The sequence below is a fragment of the Diabrotica undecimpunctata genome, chromosome 4, assembly GCF_040954645.1.
Source record: "Diabrotica undecimpunctata isolate CICGRU chromosome 4, icDiaUnde3, whole genome shotgun sequence".
Taxonomy (NCBI): Eukaryota; Metazoa; Arthropoda; class Insecta; order Coleoptera; family Chrysomelidae; genus Diabrotica; species Diabrotica undecimpunctata.
In genome coordinates this window covers 59514051-59538874 of record NC_092806.1, presented here as the reverse complement: position 1 = coordinate 59538874, position 24824 = coordinate 59514051, and the positions used below count along the sequence as shown (strand labels likewise).

The following is a 24824-nucleotide window of genomic DNA, read 5'->3' as shown; positions in this document are numbered from 1 at the left end:
ATTCACATCTCAACCGATTTTGTAGCTGAAGTGTCGTTTGAAATGATGACCGTGTGTAATCAAAAAGAAACAGTTTTAAACGTTTTAAATCGTTTGTATAATTAGCGTTTTTGAGGCATATTTCAAATGCCTCACATTTGTTGCTAAAAGTAAAAACCGAAATTTCAGCCAAAATTGGCACCTAGTAATGAAAATTTCATAGTGACTGGTCAATGGAAGTGATAAATATTAATGATCTCATGAGAATGGAGTGCTAGGAGTGCATTCAACAACATAGCCAAATTCTTTAAAAGCCAGAAGCTTAACCTGGAGATAAAAGTAAGGCTCCTACGATGTTATATCTTCTCGATATTATACTATGGAGTTGAATCCTGGACACTCACTGAAGCAATAGAGAAAAAACTTGAAGCCTTCGAGATGTGGCTATACAGAAGAATCCTAAGGATATCATGGACGGACAAGATAACCAACGAGACTGTACTACGAAGAATGGGGAAAGAAAGAGAAATTATATATACGATTAAAAGGAGAAAGTTAGAATATCTCGGACATATACTCGTAATGAGAAACGGCACTAAATACAGATTACTGAAAATAATCCTCCCAGGCAAAGTTTTCGGAAAGCGAGGAATTGGGAGAAAAAGAATATCATGGTTAAAAAACCTGAGGAAATGGTTCTCCACAATAACAACTAATCTATTTAAAGCATGAGTTAATAAAATAATTATAGCCAGAATGATCGCCAATATTCGAAACGAATATCCACCAAAAGAAGAAGAATGGAGACAAAAACAGAACACAACAAGAAATAAAGAAATATGCAATTTATTTAATTTAAAATATCCCCATACCACTATGACATACATTCATAATCCACTGTTAGTAAAATTGAAAAGAAATTTAGAGAAACTGTACACGTAAAACCTGTTGAAAATCCTGGTTGTCGTCATGATGTAAATCTTGATGTATTATTAAGTGTGACAGGTAATCCTTAAACTAATTCAAGGCAAATTGCATCTGATACAAACATTTCTTAAAAGATCTGTTTTATGTGTACTAAAAAAGAGAATGTGTTGCTTGTGTGAGTCCATTTCAAATATGTAACAGAAATAAAATAAGACTTACTCAAAATCAATTTAATTTTACTACCAAAACGACCGGTTTCGCTTTCTAAATTTTGCAAAGCATCTTCAGATCAAACGGTATATAGTAAATTAAATGCTGAAATTATAAAAAGCCCATATTAGGGTACTGTCTTATAAGGATGAAGATCAAAAAAGTTACAGTAATTATGCCAATATTACATGTCTGTGTTTATTAATATGCATAAAATTGATTAACCAGACAAAGTAAAAACCCACAAATTGGTAAGAGATAATCTATTGAATTGTAATAAATTAGTAACAAACAAAATACTACTTACATGTCGGTACAAGAATTATTAGTTAATGATTCGTGATACATAGTTTAAACTATCCTGTATTGCTGATGATGGGTGATCTTCGGTTACTATTGTAACTGTCTGACAATTAGCGAGGAAGTTTCTTGAGGGCAGAAATGTTAACAAATGAAATAGGAATAAGGTATATGTGATTGTTTGTTAAATGAAAGTGATGTTTTATATTATTTAAAATATTAAAAGTTGTTTATATTTATTCAAGAGATATATTATAGCAATGTGTGATAATTGATTGAAATTGTTTACAATAAGAGGACAGTTGGATGACAGTGAATAAAATTAGATGTACTATTTTGTGGATGTGCAATTTCTTTGACTTGTAATTATCAAATTTTTAATAAAGTCCATTTGATTTCTATTTTGGCAGAAAATTGTGATGTCATATATGTTAAAAGTATAAAACTAAAACAATTAAGGACAATTAGGGTAAACAGAACACAATCAAAAGGACAAAACAGACATTAAATTTTAATTCCCCTTTTTAGTCAAAAAAACTCAATTTTAACTAGTTCCTCTCCTACCAAGTAATGTAGTGCTAATAAGCCCCCTTTTTTAAAGTTTTATGTCTGTCACAATTCTTTGCCTAGCCGAAATTAAATGCTTTTTATCCAAAAGTTGATAATTACAAGTCAAAAGAAATTGCACTACCGCAAAATAGCATAACTACTTTCATTCATTGTCATATAACTGTCCTATTTTTGTAAAAATTTCAATAATTTAACACACATTTCAAAAATATTTTTCTTTAATAAATATAAATAACTTTAATAATTTAAATAATATAAAACATCACTCTTTCATTCAACAAACAATAACATATACCTTACTCCTATATCATCTGTTAACATCTCTCCCCCCAAGAAACTTCCTCGTTAATTGTCAGACAGTTACAACATTGACCGAAAATCACCCATTATCAGCAGTACGGGATAGTTTGAACTATGTATCACCAATCATTATATAAAAATTCTTGTACCGGCATGTAAGTAGTATTTTGTTTATTTCTAATTTATTACAATTTAATAGATTATCTCTTACCTATTTATATACCAGAGTAAAAGGGATAGTAACAAACTGAAGCTATGAAGCTATTTTTTGTAGCATCTGAATATTATTTACTATTTTTATTGGGAATAAGCCACAATTTTACTTTAAAATAGGTTAATTTTAAAGTTCCGATGCCTTATCAACTGTCGATGGTAGGTTCTGCGCCTACCATGGTTGTAACAAGTAACGGGGAATCATAGTTTGATTCCGGAGAGGGAACCTGAGAAACAACTACCATATCCAAGAAAGACAGCAGGCGCGCAAATTACCTACTCCCGACACGGAGAAGTAGTGACGAAAAATAACGATACGAGACTTATCTGAGTTTCCTTAATCAGAATGAGTAGGGGAGGAATGGACAAAACTGGGTACCAGTCAACAAACTGATTGTATCTTATGCTATGTTAGAGTAGAAAACGTTTGCTGCAGATTAAAATATTTTCAAATAACTTAAGTTTAATATACCAATGCCAAGTTTTATAAATATTCTTAAATTTTTTATTTTTTTTATTTTTATGAAAATATTGCAAAATACCCGGTTTTGTCTAACCTGTGTGATAAAACCAAGTAGTAACTTAATTACCATTTAAAAAGACCAATGATCAGAAAATAGGATATTTATTACAAATATGTGAACTAAAATCGAAAATCTATGAACAGAAGTCACAAATAAAAACATCAACTACATCATCATGGGTGCATGAAGCCATCAGTGCCTGTAGGCACTATAGGCTTTATGAGTCCATCTGTTGCAAGACACACATTTAATCCAGCCTTACTTTTCCTAACAATAAAACAATAGTTCATTGCAATATAGATACGCATCGTCATTATTATCTTCTTCATCCGAACTGTCAGAATCTGCAATCGGTAATTTCGGAACAATTTTATTTTTTTTTATCACGTTTTTTCCTTTTTTGTCTGTTCCATTTAGCTTTAATTATTTTACGATTGGAAATTTTTTAAAATTTTGTTCTAACTTAGACTTATAAGGAGATGATGTTATTATAGCTGCCTTTTCGTTTCTCCTGTTATTGTTGGATGGCTTCCTGGTTGCCTTGGGGATCGGAAAACCTATTTTGAAGAGACTAAAAAACCACATATTGATTTTGGTAATATTGCTTGTAAATTATTAGATTTAGTGGTGGCTTATTAAGGAGACAAAGAGATGCTAGTATAATTTGCAGTGTGTAAGTTTAAGGAGCTACAGCTTGGTTTGGGAGAATAGATATGGATATAGCTTGGTTGGGGAAAATCGATAGGTGGAGGTAACTTACTTTTGGGTGTCGTAGATTCATCTTCTTGTAAATTTAGTTCTCGATATGTAAAGTCTGAGGGAGCAAACATTCACTAACGAAAAAATTTAGGATTAAGCGGATAAATTCCAGACTTTCTGAAACCATTTATTGCAGTCTGCATAACTATCGATTTAACAAATGCCTCACCAAAGAGTTCTTTCACTTCATAAATTATAACACGTCTTTCTGAATACTGGTACATTCATTTTCTCATAAAAAGCGTTCAAGGGAGCCATAACTGATATGTCAAGCGATTGTAGTCGTCGCTTAGTATGCGGTAGAAAGCATATTAACCATAGACAACATAATAACAGGATTTTTTTTGGCCAGATTTATCAACTTCAAGCTTTTTGTATGCGTTGCGTGTCTATCTAGAAGCAATAGAACAGGATTTTCGGGTGTCGGATGAGTAAACTCGATGAACTTTTAAACCACTTAATAAAAATATTTGATTGGATCCATCCACTTGGGTGAAACTTGGGAAATGTTCCAGGACGTGCGTGGTCTAGAAGCTGTGCGTTTGGAAGCTTTCTAGGAAAAATCAGCATTGTATTACCACTTGCGCTCATACATATTTCTAACAAACGTTTCTCTTTCAGCGGAAAAAAGTGGACCAATTTGTCATTTTCTTCTTATATATAAACTTTAGATTGCTTGTTGGAGACAGTTGTAATTCTCGTTTCATCAACATTCCATATGCATTCAGGAGGAAACTTGTGTTGTTTATAAACTTGTGATAATATAGTAAAAAACTTTTCTACTGCTGCTCGGTTAAATCCTGTAGCTCATCCAATTGAAGTATCTTCTGGAGTCCTTAATTAAAGATTTGGATGCCGTGACAAAAACGAATAAAGTCAACACTTTCCGGCTATTTTATTATCTGTATTAAAATTGTAGTTGATGTTATTCTGTACGGCTAGTTCGTAAAGAATTTTTAGCTCAGATAAAGTATATCCGATCGGATAGCCAAGCGGGCTGGGCGGCTGGCTTCTCCTTCGCTTCAATGCGAGAGATGTCAGTTCAAATCCCCGGCTCGGTGAATAGCAAACAAAAAGGCTAACGCAGTAGTTTAAAATTCTAAAATGAATCTGCGGCTTAGTCTAGAATATGCTGGTATCTGATCGGCCTATGGTGGAGCAGTACGGCAAGAGATAAGGGCTTGCGGCTAGGTGATACTCCTCCATAGATCCCTACCGGAAGGGCGTGGAACGCCTAAATACCGGGTATATATATATATATATATATATATATATATATATATATATATATATATATATATATATATATATATATATATATATAAAGTATATCCGAAGAATCTGCTTTCATTTGTAATATATGCGAAGCTAGATCATCCTTTTGGATAGCGCTAAACACAGGCTTGTACCGACCCAGACCTAAAATTATTTTTTTTTAAAATAAGAAATCAGAAATAAATTATAGGTAATTCCTACCTTTCTTACTAGCTTTTTCAACAGAGTTATTATTTCTTACTTTTTTTACACGATCTTTTTAAGTAGATTGCGGAACATTAAAACTTTGGGAGGCTTTTTTGTATCTTATCCTATGTTCTAGTTAACTGTTGCATTTTGCATGTTTTCTTGATCCCATGACTGACGAGTAGTTTTTCGTTTGTAATGCGACTTGTTGTAGTTAATTAAAATCAAAGAACTGCTGTAGAAACTGGAAGTAACAACAGGTCTGATAAAATCGGGTACCCGGTTTTGTCGATTTTGGGACTACCCAGTTTTATCGAACTCGTAAACAAGGCTTTAAATATTATTTAAATTTTTAGGTTATGAAATAATATTCAAAATTTTTGGCCAAATTAAAGGTAATATAAAGGTTGAATGTATTAAATTTTGCAATGGTCATTAGTTATTCAGTAGAGAAAAAAAACTATAAACTACCTTAAAAATCGAGTTTTCTACACCAAAAAACAGGCGATGTCTTACTACTTCGGCACAGATTACTCAAATGATGTAAAAATGAATACATGTGAGTTTTGGCGGTCTAATTTTAACATTGTCTGATAGATGGCAGCAGACATTCAGGAGAATTAAGAGGTACTTGGTTTTATCAACCTACCCAGTTTTGTACATCTCTTCCTACTCTCTAAACGCTTTAAAGATGATCAATTGGAGGGCAAGTCCGGTGCCAGCAGACGCGGTAATTTCAGCTCCAATAGCGTATATTAAAATTGTTGCGATTAAAAAGCTCGCAGTGAAATATGTGTCAATATAGAATAATAAATTCGTTAATCCTCTCAAACAACAATAATAATTATTGGTTAATGGTAATAGTAATTAAATCATTAGAATGAATGAGTAGATAGTTCACTTAGTCAAATTTTCCTTATTATTACTGTAGCAATTCGCCAACAGTTAAGTAAGTTTCGTATTAACAAACACATAATATTATGTACAGTTTACTTATAACCAGTTCTGAACAAAAATAGTTACTGCATAATTTTATTTAGGTCTTTTTTTTTTACTGTTATAGCAAACAAATATTTAAAACAAACTGGTAAATTACAATTGCTTTGTTCTCTTACCTAAATCTATAACCTCTTGATAGAAGAAAGGTCTTCCACTCAAACCGTTTCCTGTCAGATCCTTAACGCTGTCATAAATAGCTTTCAGATCAGCGGGCCACATGTGCTTGGCAGCATCCACTCTAAATCCTGCGACCCCCAGATCTACTAAATGGTTCAGGTATTCAACAATTTTTTTACGAACATATTCGTGACTCTGTAAACAAAACAGAATCATATATAATAATGATATTGTTTCATTTATAAAAAATTAAGTATAGGAAATATAATAAAAAATCCAGCATACTTAAAAAGTGTGCTGGATATTAAAAAAGTGAGTATATTATAGCTGAAGTGGTAAAATTGGATAAGGCAATTCTGTATATTTTCTTAGATATGATCAAGTTAATACGCGAGAAAGTGTTTCCTAGCGGGGAACATGTACTAAGGAAGTTGATTTAGGAAAACGACATAAAAATCATCAAAATAAAATACTTGACCTTGGGTCTGCCAAAGCCATTTTTTAGAAAAAAAAAACACTTGATAGAAAAGTGATTGTTCATTTAAAAAATTTGTGTTTTAAATTCGTTATCTTCTATATCATTATTTCGATCTGGTAAACAAAATCCTAAAAATTGTTATGTTGTGATTTTTGAAGACAAACTTAATTTTTCTTAAGTAAATGACCTAAATTTAGAAAAAACGACGGAGTACGACATAGACTTTCATTACATCTTTGTAGACTTTAAGGCAGCGTACGATATTATTGACAGGCCCCAATTATATTCGGCGATGATCGAATTAGGAATACCAAAAGGATTGGTAGAATTAATTAAAATGACAATGATAAAAGTCGAATGTAAAGTGCGCGTACAAGGGGATGTTTCAAAACCATTTAAAACCAACAGAGGACTGCGCCAGGGAGATGCCATAGAGGTGAAACACGAAACGATAGAAATGGTAGAAGAATTCTGCTACTTAGGATCACTGGTAGACTACAAAAATAACACATCCAACGAGATAAAAAAAAGAATATGCGTGGCTAACCGCTGTTATTTTGGCCTGGGCCCTCAACTAAGAGCGAGAAATATGTCAATAGCAACAAAGTGCAAACTTTATAAAACAATAATACGCCCAGTGCTCACATACGGATCGGAAACATGGGCAATGACGACCCGAGATGAAGAGTTACTGCGAGTCTTTGAAAGAAAAGTATTGAGTACCATATATGGCGGAGTAAACGAACAGGGTCTGTGGAGAAGGCGATATAACTTTGAACTCTATAGACTTTTTGGTGGTGCAGATATTGTGAAGACCATCAAAATAAACCGCCTAAGGTGGGTGGGCCACGTTATGCGGATGGATGAGAGTGATCCCACTCAAATAACTATGCTAAACAGGCCGGTCGGAAGAAGAAGGGGGCGACCTAAACTCAGATATCTGGACGATGTACAGGAAGATCTGAGGGAGATTGGAGTGAGGGGCTGGAGAAGACAGACACTCGATAGGGAAGGATGAAAGAATGTTTTGAAACAGGCCAAGGCTCACGAAGGGCTGTAGCGCCAACTGATGATGAAATGGCCTAAATACCTCTTCTCAATTTTAACATCAACTTCGTAATTACATTAACAGGAACATACATGTTCTATTTGCCTGACGTTACATCCTCTCATAAAATAAAAACAACATATTGTCTATTCGCCATATTTAATCAACACATAACAAACTCCTTAATGTTTCAAAATTGAAATCGATTTAGCTAAACTGAGACAATAAATAATATTGAGCAGGAAATAGACTTTACCGAAGTAATAGACTTCTCGTAAAAGAAAACACGTTCTGAACTGTCGCCTTTTTGCAACCTCATCATCTACAGATAAAAAAGGAATTGTTGATCTATACAGTACACAAATAATAAAAAGAACTGAAACAAAAATAAAACCCAAATGAACACAAAGCAAAAAATAATAACAAAAGAACAATTCGCAAAGAAAGTCGGAGAAAAAGTTAGTTTACCAATCAAATTGACCTATACCTTCTTCTTCTTCTTCTTCTTAACATGCCATACACCAAAGTGCGTAGGCGACTATCTCATTACTAGAATTCTGTTCTTGGCGGCGTGACACAGCTCGCCTGTATTGTGTATTCCTGTCCATTCTTTAATATTCCTTAACCAGGATAATTGTTTGCGGCCGGCTCCTCTCCTACCTTCGATCTTCCCTTGTAGGATTAACTGTGGTATTTCATATTTTGCTCCTCTCAATATGTGCCCAAGGTAACCAATCTTGTGTTTTTTAATTAATTCAAAGAGTTCTCTTTCCACGCCGGCTCTCTTAAGGACGTCATCGTTTCGAACTCTATCCACCCAAGGTATGCGCATCATTCTTCTCAATGACCACATTTCAAATGCTTCAAGTTTGTTGATAGATGTTTTTTTCAAAGTCCACGTTTTCATGCCATAAAGCAAGATGGACCATATGTAGCACTTGACCATTCTGTAGCGTATTTCGAAATTTAGGTTTTGATTACATAGGAGCGGTCTGAATTTCACAAAAGCTTGTCTTGCCATTTGTATTCGGGTTTTTATCTCTTGTTGTGGATCCGATTGGTCATTGATTGTGGTGCAAAGGTATTTAAAAGTTTTCACGCGTTTTATGCGATCGTCACCTATGCATATTATCGGGTTTTCTGGAGGGTTTCTGCTAATGACCATATATTTCGTTTTCAAAATGTTGATTTTGAGGCCATATTTTTTACCTATGCTATTCACCCTATCAAGTAATAACTGCTGATCTTCCAAATTATCAGTTATAATCACTGTGTCGTCCGCATAGCGTAGGTTGCTAATTGGTATGCCGTTCACCTTAATGCCTAATTCCGTGTCTTCTAATGCTTCCGCAAATATATTTTCAACATATAAATTAAAAAGCATCGGAGAGAGTATGCAGCCTTGGCGGACACCTTTCCGGATTTCAAATTCATCCGTATATTGGTCTTGATCAATCCTCACCTTTGCCATTTGGTTCCAGTATAGATTCTGAATAATTCTGATCTCCTTCTGGTCAATGTTGGCCCTATGTAGTAGTTCCATCATGATATCATGTTTAACATTGTCAAATGCCTTCTCGTAGTCGATGAAGGTGAGGTAGACATATTTTCGTTGATCTAAACAGTTTTGTATTAAGGTGTTCAAACATAAAATTGCCTCTCTTGTTCCTAGTCCTCCCTTAAAACCGAATTGTGTTGACCCGCTAAGTTCTTCTAGTATCTTGTACATTCTTGAGTGTAATATCCTAAGGAAGAGTTTCAGCAAGTGCCTCATTAAACTGATTAAGCGGTGTTCATTGCATTTTGTGGCATTAGCTGTTTTTGGGATCATCACAAAGGATGACTGCAGCCATTCTCGCGGAATGTAACAAGTATCATAAATTCTATTGAACAGCTTTCCCAAGATTTCGATATTCTCCTCGTCTAGTAGTTTTATTGCTTCTATATTAATTTCATCTGGACCTGTTGTTTTATGCTTCTTTGTGGTTCTAACTGCATATTCTATTTCACTTCGCATTATTGATGGCCCTGATAAGTTTTCGGAAGGAAGTTTGCGCGTTGGTTGTGATGGTCTTTCGTCATTAATACCTATACCATGATTGTAAAATTTTAGAAAACACCTTTGACACTTCTTACCCAGTATAAATTACAAATGATACCCAAGAACTGCACTAATGATGCCTAAAAACTAGCAAATAACCTGAAAGATAGGTATCCCAATTTAAAAACTCGAAAAAAAATATTCAAAAATGAATTAGAGGTATAACCAAAAAAAAAAATTGTTAGACCAGAGAAATTAGCAAATAAAAAACCTTTTTCGTGATACTCTTTGGCACAGGTATCTATTAACTGCTTTTGATAAGCTTGGTGATAATAATATGTACCAAACAAAATATGCAAAAGATTAGACGTCACTTTTTACTTTTTGCTTATAAACAATATAAAAAACATGTAAGATCGCTATTTGATTTTAAATACTAAAGGTGAAGACCAGCAAATTATATGGAAAAGTGACATAATTTTACTGAATCAGCATAGATAATCCTTTAAAACAAAAGTTTACAAAGGTATTTTTATAAATTTGTTGCTTAATTACTGAAAAATAGTTATAGAAGTCGATTTTTTGAAAATTCTTATTCAGTTTTCAAAAAATGCACAAAAAACTTTAATTTTGCGTGATAATAGGGACAATATCACATAATTATGTATTCAGCTGTAAAAATTTTAAGAAGTTTCACGTAACGGTTATTGCAAAATTGAAATTGTTTATCTCAGAAAGCTTTTATCTACAACGACGTTATTATGCATAAACTATTAGGTCTATATAAATTCTAAAAGTACCAAATTAAAGAGAAAGTCTTATTTTATCAAATTAAATCATTTAAAATAAATAATTTATGTTAAATATTGTAAAATAGGTTTAAAAAAATTACTGTGATTTTAAGCTTATAAACAATTAAAATAACTCATCAGACGCTCAACACACAGAAAGTTAAATTTTTTTATTCAAGATGTCGACAATTTTACTCGAATTTCAAAAAAAAAATTCAATGTCCTTCGATCCTTAGAACCCGAGTTAGCAGTTTTTTTTATTTCTCGATTTTAACATTTTAAAAACTTAATTCAGAAATTCAAAATAAAAGTCGCAATAGAAAAGCCTTTTATGAAAGAACTATTGCCACTGCTGTTGTTGACCACAGACCTTGTCTGAATAGATTTTAGATGGCAACTAATTAAAATGGCAGTGTTTGAACATATGCATAAACAAAGCAGTCGGTGTCTTGTAAAAAAAATTTCGGCAAAAAAATATAAAAAATGGTTGGGATGATCCACCCTTAACCCTTAGGGACATGAAAAATAGACTACGACCTAGAATATATATATATATATATTCTCAAACCTTCCAAATATTTATGTAAAATTTCATAAACATCGATCTAGTCATTTCGGAGGAGTATGGCAACTCCCTCTGTGACACTAATATGGCTATTAAAAATAGAAGCTAGTAGTAATAAGATCAAATTAAGGGCTGTATGTATTTTTTAATGGCACATCATAAAAACATAAAAATAAAATATATATATTAATATCACGCAAATTGAACAAGTGTAAATAAGTATCTGGGCCACGAGATTAAATTAGTAAGAGATAATCAATCAAAAGAGTTAAACAGGAGAATAGGACTTACATTGGCAACTTACTCAAAACTGTCGGAAGTCTTTAGATCATATATTCCCATGTTCTTTAAAAGTAAGGTCTTTAATTATTGTGTACTTCCATTTCTAAGATATGGAGCAAAAACATTGACCCTTACCAAAAAAAGTAATCAATAAAATACAAGTGGCAGAGAGCAATTTATAGGTCAATGTTGTATATCCCTCAGAGGCAAATCAAAGAGTTGAAGAAAAAACTGGTGTTATGGACGCAGCTAAAAGAATTACAAAGCTGAAATGGACTGGATGTTGCCAGAGTCAGACATAGACGATGTACTAAGAAAATTTTAGAATGAAGGCGATGCTTATTGTAATCAAAGACGTCCTTCAACAAGATGGTCAGACGACATCTAGCGCATTCAGCACAACTGGATTCAGGGTGCTTGAAATCGGATGCAATGGAATTATTTACGGGAGGCCTAAGTTCAGCTTAACTTACTTAACGAGTAATAATCATGACAAAGGATGCAAACATCTAGGAGAAGGAATACTCCAAAATCAAACTCTGGCTCTCCAAGTCGGTAGTTGAGGCATGAGGCTAACCCCTCTAAACTCGTAAAAAATCTGGAAATCTTACCACAACTATATAAACAACTATAGAAACAAATTCTAATTTTATAAAATTCTTTTTGATAATGATTTCCGTATTAGAAATCGAAACGACAAAAACAAATGATAAATTATAATTTTTACTATAATAAATTTTGGTTTAATTCCATATACATACAATATTTAACTTAAACATGGAACAAGAAGACAGTTCCAGGATTCCAATTCCAATTCCAATTTGTTAAGAATGACGTTCACATTGCATGTGAGGATACTTAGTTATGTTAAGTCCAATAATGCATACATTAATGAATGGGGCCCATTTTTCTACATTTAATTTGGTCTATCTTTCGATATCTGTCTATATTGTTTCTACATGTGTAATCTTTTTATCTTTTTTTGATATCATTGATATCATTCATCACTTTTATGGGAATATTAACGAAGGGATAATAGTCAATGGAAAAGTTATCAATAACATTCGATATGCTGACCATACTGTGATAATGGCAAGAATAGCGAGAGATCTACAACATCTAGTTGAAAGTAAGAATGAGATATATGTAATAACTACGGCATAAGGATGAACGTCAAAAAAACCAAATTTATGGCCTTCAGTAAGAATCCAAGATATGACACTAGTATCTCAATAAACGGTACCCAACTCGAAAAAGTTAGCGAATACAAATACTTGGGAACCCTCATCAATGAAACAGGTGACCAAAATCGCGAGATAAAAAGACGTATTGAAATTGCCAGGTCTACCTTTAAAAAAATGAAAAAATTATTTTGTAATCGAGATATTAGTATTCAGCTGCGAACTAGAATGTTAAAATGCTATGTATTCAGTACTTTGCTTTACGGTGTTAAGGCATGGACTCTTAAACAGAGGAATGTTAAAAATCTTGAAAGCTTTGAGATGTGGTGCTACCGCCGTATACTAAAAATAAGTTGGGTGGATAAAATTACAAATGAAGAGGTAATACGCAGAATAAATAACGATCCAGAAGTTATACTGAATATAAAAAAGAAAAAACTTGAATACTTCGGCCACCTGATGAGAGGACAAAAGTACACATTCCTACAAAATATAATGCAAGGAAAAATCCAAGGACCCAAAAATCCAGGCCGTAGAAGAATGTTCTGGATGAGAAATTTAAGAGAGTGGTTTGACTGTACCACTAACGAATTATTCAAAACAGCAGTAAATAAAATTAGAATCGCCCTAATCCAATCTCCGATAGGAGAGGCACTCAAAGAAGAAGAATCACTTTTATTATATCTAACTCCTTGTTTATTGGATTGTTTTGGACACATGTCATTGTATTACCATTTTTTTTATTTTCTCGGTATCAAATATCTTCTTTTCCCGAATCTTCTTTACAGGCCACACTTAAGCGCCGTACATAACGCTGACCTCACCACACTTATGTATATCTTTCCTTTTAGCCCTTTCCCAGTTTTTCGATCACACAGTACCCTGCTCATTCGCTTACAGTAAAACAACCAGTCTGTATACTGTGGGCAATTTCTGGATGTAGTGTTCCATTTTTAGTTATTTAGGAGCGAAATATTTAAATTTTTTTACTCGTCCTAGTTTTTCCCCAAACAATTAGATATCCCTAAAAATTTAAGTTCAGTATAAAATATTATTTGTAGTTAAAAGATAATAGTGATAGTAGTATATTGAATTTCTTATCTAATGTATCAACATAATCAACACAATCAATCACATATACAAACCTGATCCAAATCTGGTAATCCACTCAGCGAACAGTTTCTAATATTGTTCGATTCTTGATAATTATTAATTTCACAAGGAGAATGAAAGTGGTTCGGTCCAAATGGTACTGCTGGATAGGATAAAGAGCCAACATCAGATGAGTTTCCTCCGGTACCACTACCAGTAGTCCCTGACATGTGGTTAATGACAGCATCGACGTAGATTCTATGAAGTATAAGTAGTTTGAGATTATGGAAAAATTAACAATAATAATGTTGGAAACAACAACAATACATCATGGTTCAGAAAAGAAATAACAGAGAAATGTAAAGAGAAACGAGAGGCCTGCACGCTATACAAAACATCGAATACCCCAGAATCCCTAGACACCTATGGAAGAATACGAAATGAAAGATACCAGACGCATGGAGAAATAGCATAATGATACCAATGTTAAAGAAAGAAGATAAAGAAGACTCCAACAATTATAGAGGTATAAATCTACTGAACACCGCACTTAAGCTTACCACAAAAGTCCTAACCAACGAAATCAATGAACTAACAACTTTATCAGATGAACAACAAGGATTCAGATTTGGAAGATTCTACGTAAACGCTGTATTTGTACTAAGACAAATCACAGAAAAGGCAATGGAGTACAATAAACCAACATATCTATGTTTTATAGACCTGACAAAGACTTTCGATCGCATCCAAGTCGAAGACGTCTCACACCTACTGTATAAAAGAGACATACCAATCAATATTATACAAACCATTGAAAACATCTACTTCCATAATCGAATACAGGCAAAGGTAAATGAAAAATAACACAGTGTATACCAATACCAAACGGAGTCAGACAGGGTGACCCGTTAAGCCCACTTCTCTTTAATATAATAATGAACGAAATAATACAAGCAGTACGTAAAGGTCATGGCTACAGAATGGGGAACAAAGAAATCCGAATATTATGTTATGAAGACGAGACCGCATTAATTGCCGAGACAGAAGACGAGCTCAAAGATTAACACACATCTTCAATACAACAGCCAAGAAATACAATATGATAATATCAGCAGAAAAAACCAAATGTATGACATCTAAACATCTACATACCCACTACGATGTAAAATCGAAATTGATGGGAAAATAATAAAGCAGGAAGCAAGGTTTAGATATCTGGGAATAGATATAACTAGTTACGGAGATGTTGAAGAAGAAGTAAGACAACAACACTTAAAAGCAAGTAAAGCGGCGGGATCTCTTAACGACACAATCTGGAAGAACAAATACCTGAGACAAGATACAAAAACAAGAATTTATAAAGCAGCAATTAGACCTATATTAACATACACGGCAGAGACAAGACCTGACACATCTAAAACGAGACAACTACTAGAAACAACAGAGATGAAAATACTCCGACAAATATCATGGAAAAGTCTGTTGGATAGGGAGAGAAGCGAAAACATAAGAAGAGCATGCAATATGGAAGACATAAATGGATGGGTGACAAAACGGAAACAGGAGTGGAACAGACACATCAGTAGAATGGCAGAGGATAGGATAGTACGAATAGCACGAGATAAGTCACCAAATGGACGAAGAAGTATTGGTAGACCAAAAAAAAGATGGTGCGACAATTTAAACAATTTCGGAGGCTAATATTGAAGAAGAAATTGGCTTTAAAGCCTACATACAAGAAGGAAGAAGAAGGAGAAGAAAAATTAACTGGAAAATAAAAAGTTTAATGACATATACAAGTTAAAATTGGACAATCCAAGAAACGTAAGATATTAAAAATGAAATACTACATAAAAAAACATTTAATTAAACTGGAGTTAGCCATTGGTATACCTAGCACCTTTTAAATGTGATTTTTGTAACTTTAAAAGGGTTTTTACTTTTATAATAGATGCGTTGGGCGTATATCTAGTAAATGTTTCGGGTCAAGTAAAGGTGCAATAGCCAAGAGAAATAAATATGTTGGATACCTTTTAAGATCACACTATGTGGGTTAAACTCGGTTGATAAATGATGTTAAACAATGTTCAATAATTAAATAAGTTGAGAACTTTAGAACTGCCGACAAACATGAAGAAGAAATAGAAAAATTTTATAGCGAACTTCAAAAAACATTACATCTCACAGCATCTAAAGATATAAAAGTGATCATGGGCGATTTCAATGCAAAAATTGGAGAAGGAAAGTGCTACCCTAATGTACACATGGAAATCGCCAGCTGACAAAGACAACAAAATCGTCAGAAATCAAATTGACTTCATCCTAATAAAACACAGATATCGAAACTCAATTCAGACAGTAAAAGCATATCCAGGAGCAGACGTGTCCTATGATCAAAGTCTTCTTATTGCTAGATTTCAACTTTAACTAAAAAAGACGCAAAAAATCCGCAACAACAATAAACTTAACATACAGAAACTAAAGTTAGACGAAACAAAAGAAAATCTGAAACACGAAATCAACACAAATCTAGATAGAAGCCCAAGAAATAATAATTGCAACGTAGAGCAACAGTGGCAATTCTTCAAAACCTCTATATTGGAGCCAAGTAAGAAAGTACTTACAACAACCAAATGTAAGAAAAAAGAGTGGATGACCGAGGAAATTCTACAGTTGATGAATGAAAGGAGAAAAAATAAAACCATCAATACGATCCGCTATAAACAGCTTTAAACTCAAATAAGAATATAAATTAGGAAGGCTAAAGAAATCTACTTCTCTGAAAAATGTAAAGAAATAGAAGAACTGCAAAACAGATATGACAACTTTAATCTACATAAAAAAGTCAAAGAACTAGCCGGAGTAGGAAGGAGAAGAACTTCGAATATATTTCTCGACAAAAATGGAAATATTATATTGGAGACAGAACAAAAACTACGACGATGGAAAGAGTACATCGAGGAATTATTTCATGACCAGAGAGAAGCTAGTACATCTGTAGATAGCCAAACGGGAGATGTAGGCCCAGAGATAACCAAATCAGAAGTTAGTTAGGCATTAAACTCAATGAAAACCAATAAATCTGCTGGTCCAAATGAATTACCAAGCAAGCTCTTAAAGTTGGTCAACGAGAAAAACCTGGACATAATAGTAGAACTGTTCAACGCTACTGTTCAACTCTAGAGAAATGTTGACATCAGAATTTGTGTGTTTGCCAAAGAAATTGAATGCCAAAGAGTGCAGTGACTGTTGAACCGTAAGCTTAATGTCACATACCTTGAAAATTCTGTTGAAAATTATCCACGCCAGAATTCACTCTAAACTGGAGCTGGATATTAGTGACACAATATGGGTTCCGCAATGGTATGGGTACAAGAGAGGCACTATTCTCCTTCAACGTGCTGACGCAGAGATGTTTGTATATTAACCGTCCTCTTTACGTATGTTTTATAGACTACAATAAAGCGTTTGATAAAGTAAAACATAACCGACTCATGGAAATTCTAAAAAATAAAAACCTAGATGAAAGAGATTTAAGACTAATAACAAACCTTTATTACAATCAGCGAGCAATAGTACGAATTGAAAAAGAGACATCTGAAGAAATCGAAATAAAGAGAGGAGTCAAGCAAGGCTGCATACTTATCACCTCTATTATTTAACGCTTATTCTGAAGAGGTAATTCAAGAAACTCTGGAAGATGAAACAGTCGAGTAATAAGAGTATGGAGTATTATAACATAAGAGTAATTGGAGTCTTAGTTAGATATGCAGATGATACAGTAATAATAGTCGATAGTTTACAAGACCTGGAAAGACTCATAAGTAAAATAGTAATGTGTAGTAGGAAGTACGGACTCTCGCTCAATATCAAAAAGACCAAGTACGGACTCTTGCTCAATATCAAAAAGACCAAGTTTATGAAAATTTGTAAAAACAACCATAATACTAACGAAATCTTGATAGTAGAGGGCCAGCAGGTCGAAAGAGTAAAAAAATACACTTACCTAGGAATACTTATAACAAAAAATAATGACTACACTGCAGAAATCAGTCAGAATCGAAAAAGCACGTTATAATTTTATGAAAATGAAAAAGGTCCTATGTGGCAAAGACTTAACATTAGCTCTTAAAAAATTTTTGAATCAAATCCTTTATAAAAAGGTATATAAAAAAAATGTTGTTTCCTTGTGGATTAGCTCTTAAAGTACGCCTAACAAAATGTTATGTATACAGTGTACTATACTATGGAGTGGAATCATGGACATTAAATCTAGACTCAATGAGACGACTTAACGCCTTTGAAATGTGGATCTATAGAAGAAATATGAGGGTTTCCTGGGTAGATAAAGTTACGAACAATGAAGTTCTGAGAAGAACAGGTAAAGATAAGAAAGTTGAACTTACAATTAAAGAAAGAAAGCTACAGTATCTCGGACATGTGATGCGGGGCGGGAAGTATGGCATCCTGCGATAATGCAAGGAAAGATAGATGGCAGAAGAAGCATCGGAAGAAGACGAATTTCATGACTTAAGAACCTGAGAGAATGGTTTGGATGCAGCTCAAAACAACTATTTAGAGCTACTGCCTCAAAAATTAAAATAGCTATGATGATTGCCAACTCCGTAGCGAAGATGGCACCTGAAGAAGAAGAAGAAGAAGACGAAGTTGAGAACTAAATGAATTTTAGAAATAAAATCGCAAGTGTTTCAATACTAAATTAATAGCTTTATTGTCTTGGTTAATAATAAAACAGCAAATCGTAATGAATAATGGGAGTAAAACCATAAAGTTTATATAGACTGACATACAGTCAGCGCATTAAATAAACATAGTAAAATAAAATCACATCTTAGAATGAAAAAAAACAATTGACACGACTAGAACGTCATGGCCATGAACGGTGTACTGTTATTAAATATTGCATTTAAATATTGTCGTAGAATTTTTCCTGCTAAGTAAATTCAACAATTTTTATCAGTACATACTTGTTGTACCTATATTATTAATAATTTAATAAAAGGAAAAAAATTCAGTGTAAATAAGATGTAAACATCAGTGTAAAAGACCATTTGATATTAGAAGGGGTTAATTTGTATTTTTACCTGACTCCTGCGTTATTACAACGTCGCACCATTTTAGCAAATGCACTTTCATCTCCAGATCGGGTAGTGAGTTGATAACTTACTGGTTGGTACCGTTCCCACCATGGTCTGCCACCTATCACAGAATTCTCATTTGGTGGAGATACCTAAAATAAGATTTACTATATAAAAGTGGGTCATTCTCTATTTTTAGTATTAAAGAAGTTTTTGCATTTTATAAACAGTTTATTTAAATAAAATAAATGTCAAGAATAAGAAGACAAGTGTTAACCTCTCAAGGTATCCTAGTAGACAAAAACAAATACCGAATAGAATGATGTTCCAGCCATATAATTATCTTCGATTTGGCCACGCCTTTTATCCCAAATATCTGCATAAAATTTTTGTACTCGAAAAGATCATTTTTAAAATTGTGACAATTATGATGGTCTAGACTTTCTATATGAAACAGACCATTTTATTCAGCACTTACATGACTATAGCATACAAGCTTAATTTATTATTCTTAGTTTCTTATTTAATGGACGTAAGGTAAGGTTCGTGAAACCTTCTGGCTATTCTTTAGTGTTAGTGTTTTTAGGTCGCACAAGCGCTGGTAACATGAATTAACGACCACTTACGTAGCCAGTACCGACAACTTTACGTGCACTCCAAAGCACGGTTTTCTCATTTTCACAAAAGAATTTATAATGCATTAGTGAATTGTGTGTCAAGTGGCAAAATAGCTTTGTAGTGTCTTCAATAAATTATGTTTATTTTGCCGCCACTGTGTGTGTTCTAACCATTATGCAAATTAGTAACCTTCATGCTCTGGTCCAGTGTTATTTGTCGAATATATTATATATCAACGGGAACTTAGATAAGAGAGTATCTAATTTTTTTCCTTTATATATATATATATATATATATATATATATATATATATATAATGTAATATATATATATATATATATATATATATATATATATATATTACAAGGAGTACGACCCTTAATTAAATTTAAAATATATTCAAGGGTTGAATGCAGAGGTTTGATCGGTCAATTATTGGCAAATGAAAGTCGTCAACTACTTGATTAATTTAATAGAATACGTTTCGCTCTTATTATTTTTTTAAAAGCATCCTCAGTTTTTTACAAATAGAAATATTAGAATATAAGTAAAAAACGAACAGGGTTCATACTTACAAAAACAATTTGTAGGTTTTTATGATGTTATGAAAACTCTACGATAACTTAACATTAAAACTTAACTAACTAAACGAGAAAAAAAAACAAAAAACCCAAGAAAAACTGTACAAGAGCACTATTGTTCATTTATTTAATTTTTGGTGTTTTTTTTTTAATTTGACCGATGGCTTCATTTGGCTGTTTTGTTAAAGTTCTTTCAAGGGTCAAACCGCACTATTTTCGGTTGTTTTCTATCTGTTGTAGAATGTCATAATTCCACATGTGGCTTGTTTTCGTTTTTTTTTGGAATGCAGTGAGGAATATCGGGGGAATTGGTAAAAGAAAAGGGACCGACCTTTTTTAAAAAGGATTTATTTTTTTTATTATTATTTAATATATTATATTCAATGGAAAATGGACCAATTTGGAATATTAGTTAAAAAAAAAAGGAAAAAGAATATGGATATGAAGTTCTTATTTGTCCTGTATGGGGTTTTTTATTTGTTCTGTATGATGAGAGAGTGATATATCTGGCTCAAGTGATCGACGTCGGTTGTTTTATTTAGGGAAGCTGGATGTTTTAGAATTTGGCACATTTCAAGTATGGATCGCTTATGATAATTTTGTTGTTTGCACAGTACTTTGGTATTCGTGAAATCAATACTGTGTTTAGTTGAAATGGCATGTTGTGCAAGAGTACAAGATGGTTTAGAAATCCTAATGTCGCTTTTGTGGAATGTTAGTGAACCTTGAAGAGAGCGGCTGGTCTGGCCAATGTAGCAGGAGTTGCACTCTGCACAGGGTATATGATAGTCGACATTAGTTTGTTCTAGAGTGGTCAATGGAGTTTTTGTCTTCGAAAATAACTTTCCTAAGATTCTGGTGTTTTTAAGGCTATTTTAACAAGTAAGGTTTTGAAAAGTTGGGTAAGCGTGTTCCTGATTTTTGGGAAGTACGGCAGCGAAGCATATTTTGTGGTTTGTTTAGGGGTGGGAGAGCAATTATTCATCTGTATTTTATTAGAAATCGACGCTAATGTTAGCCCGTTGGATGTTTCAGTAAAGGACTGCCCATAGCTTTTGGAATATAGAAATGTATTGGTGATGTATACGGGATAGGAGTTATATATGAGAATGGACTTTAGTAGATTAAGAGATTCTTCTTTGTAAAGCGGGTGTGTCAACGTGTGTACTCTAAGGCTAAGGGGCTTGTACCAGGTTAAGTTTATATCTGATTGGGTGTGTCGAATGGTAATTTAAGAAACAGTTGCTAGCCATTTCTTTCCTGTACCAGATAGTGATAACAGATTAGTCACTGTGCTGTAAATCTAAAAATTTTTACACATATAGATATATATATATATATATATATATATATATATATTATATATATATATATATATATATATATATTATATATATATAATAACCCCAATTTTTGTTTAATTTCCATTATGGTAAAGGAACAAAGCCTATTTGTCACTCACCCATGTGTTCCGCTCCAAAACCACATGCTGGAAATCGAAAATCAGGGTTTAAAAACTATATTAGATCAATAGTATGTTATAGATTGTGCGAAAGGTTGTGCGAAAGGAATACTAATAAACGGTGAATGGTTGAATAACATTAGATATGCAGATGACACTATAGTTTTTGCCGATAATCTGAATGACTTACAGATATTAACAAATCGCATAACAGAAGTCAGCAACAGATACGGACTAGCTCTTAACATAAAGAAAACCAAATTTATGACAATTAGTAAAAAACCAATACTAAACGCCCAACTTACAATCAACCAACAGAATATCGAAAGAGTCGAGCAGTATACATATCTAGGCACCAATTTAAATAGCCAATGGGACCACTCAACAGAAATTAAACAGCGAATAATAAAAGCAAAAGCAGCATTCGTTAGAATGAGAACTATTTTCAACAGTCGAGACATATCATTAAAAACAAAATGCCGTCTATTGAACTGCTACATATTCACAGTTCTGCTCTACGGAGTGGAAGCATGGACACTGACTGTTGCATCTATGAATCGGCTCGAAGCTTTCGAAATGTGGTGTTATAGGCGCATCTTACGTATATCCTGGGTTGACAGAGTTACTAATGTGGAGGTCCTGCGTAGAATGGGGAAAGAATGTGAAATTCTCATGACCGTCAAAACTAAAAAGTTGGAATATCTAGGTCATGTAATGAGAAATCAAGAACGTTACGGCCTTCTCCAGCTGATTCTCCAAGGGAAAGTAAATGGTAAGAGAGGACCGGGAAGAAGACGCATTTCCTGGCTTCAAAATTTGCGAAAGTGGTATAACACGACTACCACTGAACTGTTCCGCGCTGCAATAAGCAAAGTGAAGATAGCCGTGATGATCGCCAACGTCCGGAACGGATAGTCACTTTAAGAAGAAGAAGAAGATGTTATAGATGCGAGACATGGGTAATGAGATAAAATAAAAAAAAGAAAGCTGGAAGTATCTGAAAGAATAACTAAAAGGAAGATATTTGGACCTATTAAGTAAAACGGAGATCACCAGCACCGACGAAAATATATAGAAATTTTTAAAATATCTTCAGACGCCGACAGAGCCTAAATAAACCAGGGGTAGAACCAGAACTAATAATAGGCGGTTGAAGCGTAGCACTGGCCCTGTTGAGAGTAGCAGAATACCTTGCTATATTCCCAAAAACTGCTATAGCGGTATAAAGGGAGGATATTATTTTTAATTTAATGTCTTTTAAAAACAAATTTATTTTATACGACAATAAAAACAAAAAACTTTGATTTAAACTTGTTCAGATAAATACCAATTAATTTCAAGTATTTCTTGGGCATCGTAGCTTGACGTAAGATGGAGATTACAAGACCATCAAACCCACACAATATCTAGCTATCATAGTCTGCAGGTAAATTTGTTTTTATAATTTAATTTTTAATTCCTCCAAATTCGTCATCAGTTTTTCTGTATCTCTTGCAACTTTTCTACAAACAATACTCCGCCGATCGACAGATGTAACGCACAAAAAAGGATTGAACTTTGCTCGGTATTAGATTATATGCTAATTTAATAAAACTGTAGAAGCTAACGTATTACTAGTTATTGTGGTTACTACTAACAACAAAATATGATACAGCTTTTATTTTAAAAAATGATCATACCTGCACACCAGCAAATCCTTTCGGTCCCAAGAAGTTCTCACATTCACTGGCAATAGCGTCCCAGTGCCATTCAAACAGGTGCACGATCGTGTTTCTTCCCTCAACGAAATGATTTTTCTTCTGTCCAATTACATTAGAAACAGTAACACTCAAAGCGCAAAATGCTATCACGTATGTTTTCATGCCGATTAGCCACTATTCCTGCCTTAATCAAATTCTTCTACCGAATAATTATAACATTTATATATTGTTTTATTTATACGATACAACTGCCAATTAATTTTTTATCGATATAAAGACGGCTTTTTTGTAAATTATTTAAATTCGAGATAATTTTAAATTCAGATGTTGCCAACTAATTTACCAGTAGTGGTTAAAGATTCTTATTATAGACTATTAGTCACTTTTAAGGGATTACCGAAATAAACTAATGAATGTTTAAATCGGACTGATTGTAAATATCAAAACACTGTTAACTTTGTTTACTAAGCTAAATGATGCACTTTAACGAAATTGATAAAGTATGTGTGGTTGTACTAAATGAAAGTGGTAATTAAAAATATCATTTTCGTTTTGTTGCTATGTATCTTCAAGTTCTTCTTACTTTTTATGGAGACTGATAAATACACACATAGAGCAGGGTATGATTGAAAAACGGAAATGATTCTAAAGGCCGGTTTTCACGCTACGTCTTATTGTACGTTTTGTTGGATAGGACAAATCCTATACAATAAAACGTGGCATGTAAACAGCAAAACGTACGTCTTGTCGAATCGAAATGAAATCCAAGGTCAGATCGTAGAAATGATGGGAGAAGCATAGTTTTGCGAGAACTGATAGGATAAAACGTTACGTGAAAATACATGTTCAGACAAGTTCGCTGATCCTTAGCCTCAGTGATGCTATGTTGAACTGGAGTATCTTCAGGTGTTTATGGTTCATTGTAGATCTCTTCGTATTTCATGAAAATCATTGCTTTTTCTGCAAATGATTTTGCCTGTAGTAACTCTCTCTTCATATCTTGAAGAATTTCCATCATTTTCTGTACATTAACTATTTCGTTAATTTCAGCCCAGGTGCTCTTGACTCCATCATTCCTTGGTGTTTGTTGTTCTCCTTTGCTCGCTTGGGCATATGATACACTGCTGGTGGTTTTCCTGAAGGTTGAAGGGTGTGGCGCTGGTGGAGCCGTTTTCTGCGGTTGGTTCCTCACTCTTCTCGCTGCCTGCCTGTCTAGGTACTCAATGTGCTTGCTGCACATTGGATAGTTGGAAGTGTGTGCCTCCTGGCAGTTACAGCACTTCACTTTGTTTACCTGACCTTTTGGGAGAGGGCAGTGTCTCGTCTGATGTCCGCTAGCGCATTTCATGCACCTAGGTTGCTTGAAGCAGTTTCTGGCAGAGTGTCCAAACTCCTGGCAGTTGAAACACTGCGTTGCCCTGGATGATTTAGAGTAAGCGTCCCATCTTACTCTTATGTTTTGCACTCCGTTGATCCTTTTTATCTCCTTCAGATCCTGTTGTTTGTCCATTTGGAGCAGATAGGAGC

At 33.7% G+C, this 24824-nt stretch overlaps 1 protein-coding gene across 1 annotated transcript in view; it reads right to left on the bottom strand.

Moving 5' to 3' along the window:
- The window catches only part of LOC140439573 (alpha-amylase-like), a 35150-nt gene extending 11427 nt beyond the window's left edge, over positions 1-23723 (bottom strand). Inside the window, exons 1-4 of the mRNA XM_072529571.1 lie at positions 23277-23723; positions 18943-19088; positions 13891-14095; positions 6359-6554 (exon numbers count right to left, since the gene is read on the bottom strand). Of these exons, the coding sequence (XP_072385672.1) occupies positions 6359-6554; positions 13891-14095; positions 18943-19088; positions 23277-23459 (730 nt within the window). The 5' untranslated portion in view covers positions 23460-23723. The remainder of the gene's footprint in view (positions 1-6358; positions 6555-13890; positions 14096-18942; positions 19089-23276) is intronic.
- Between the last annotated feature and the right edge of the window lie 1101 nt (positions 23724-24824).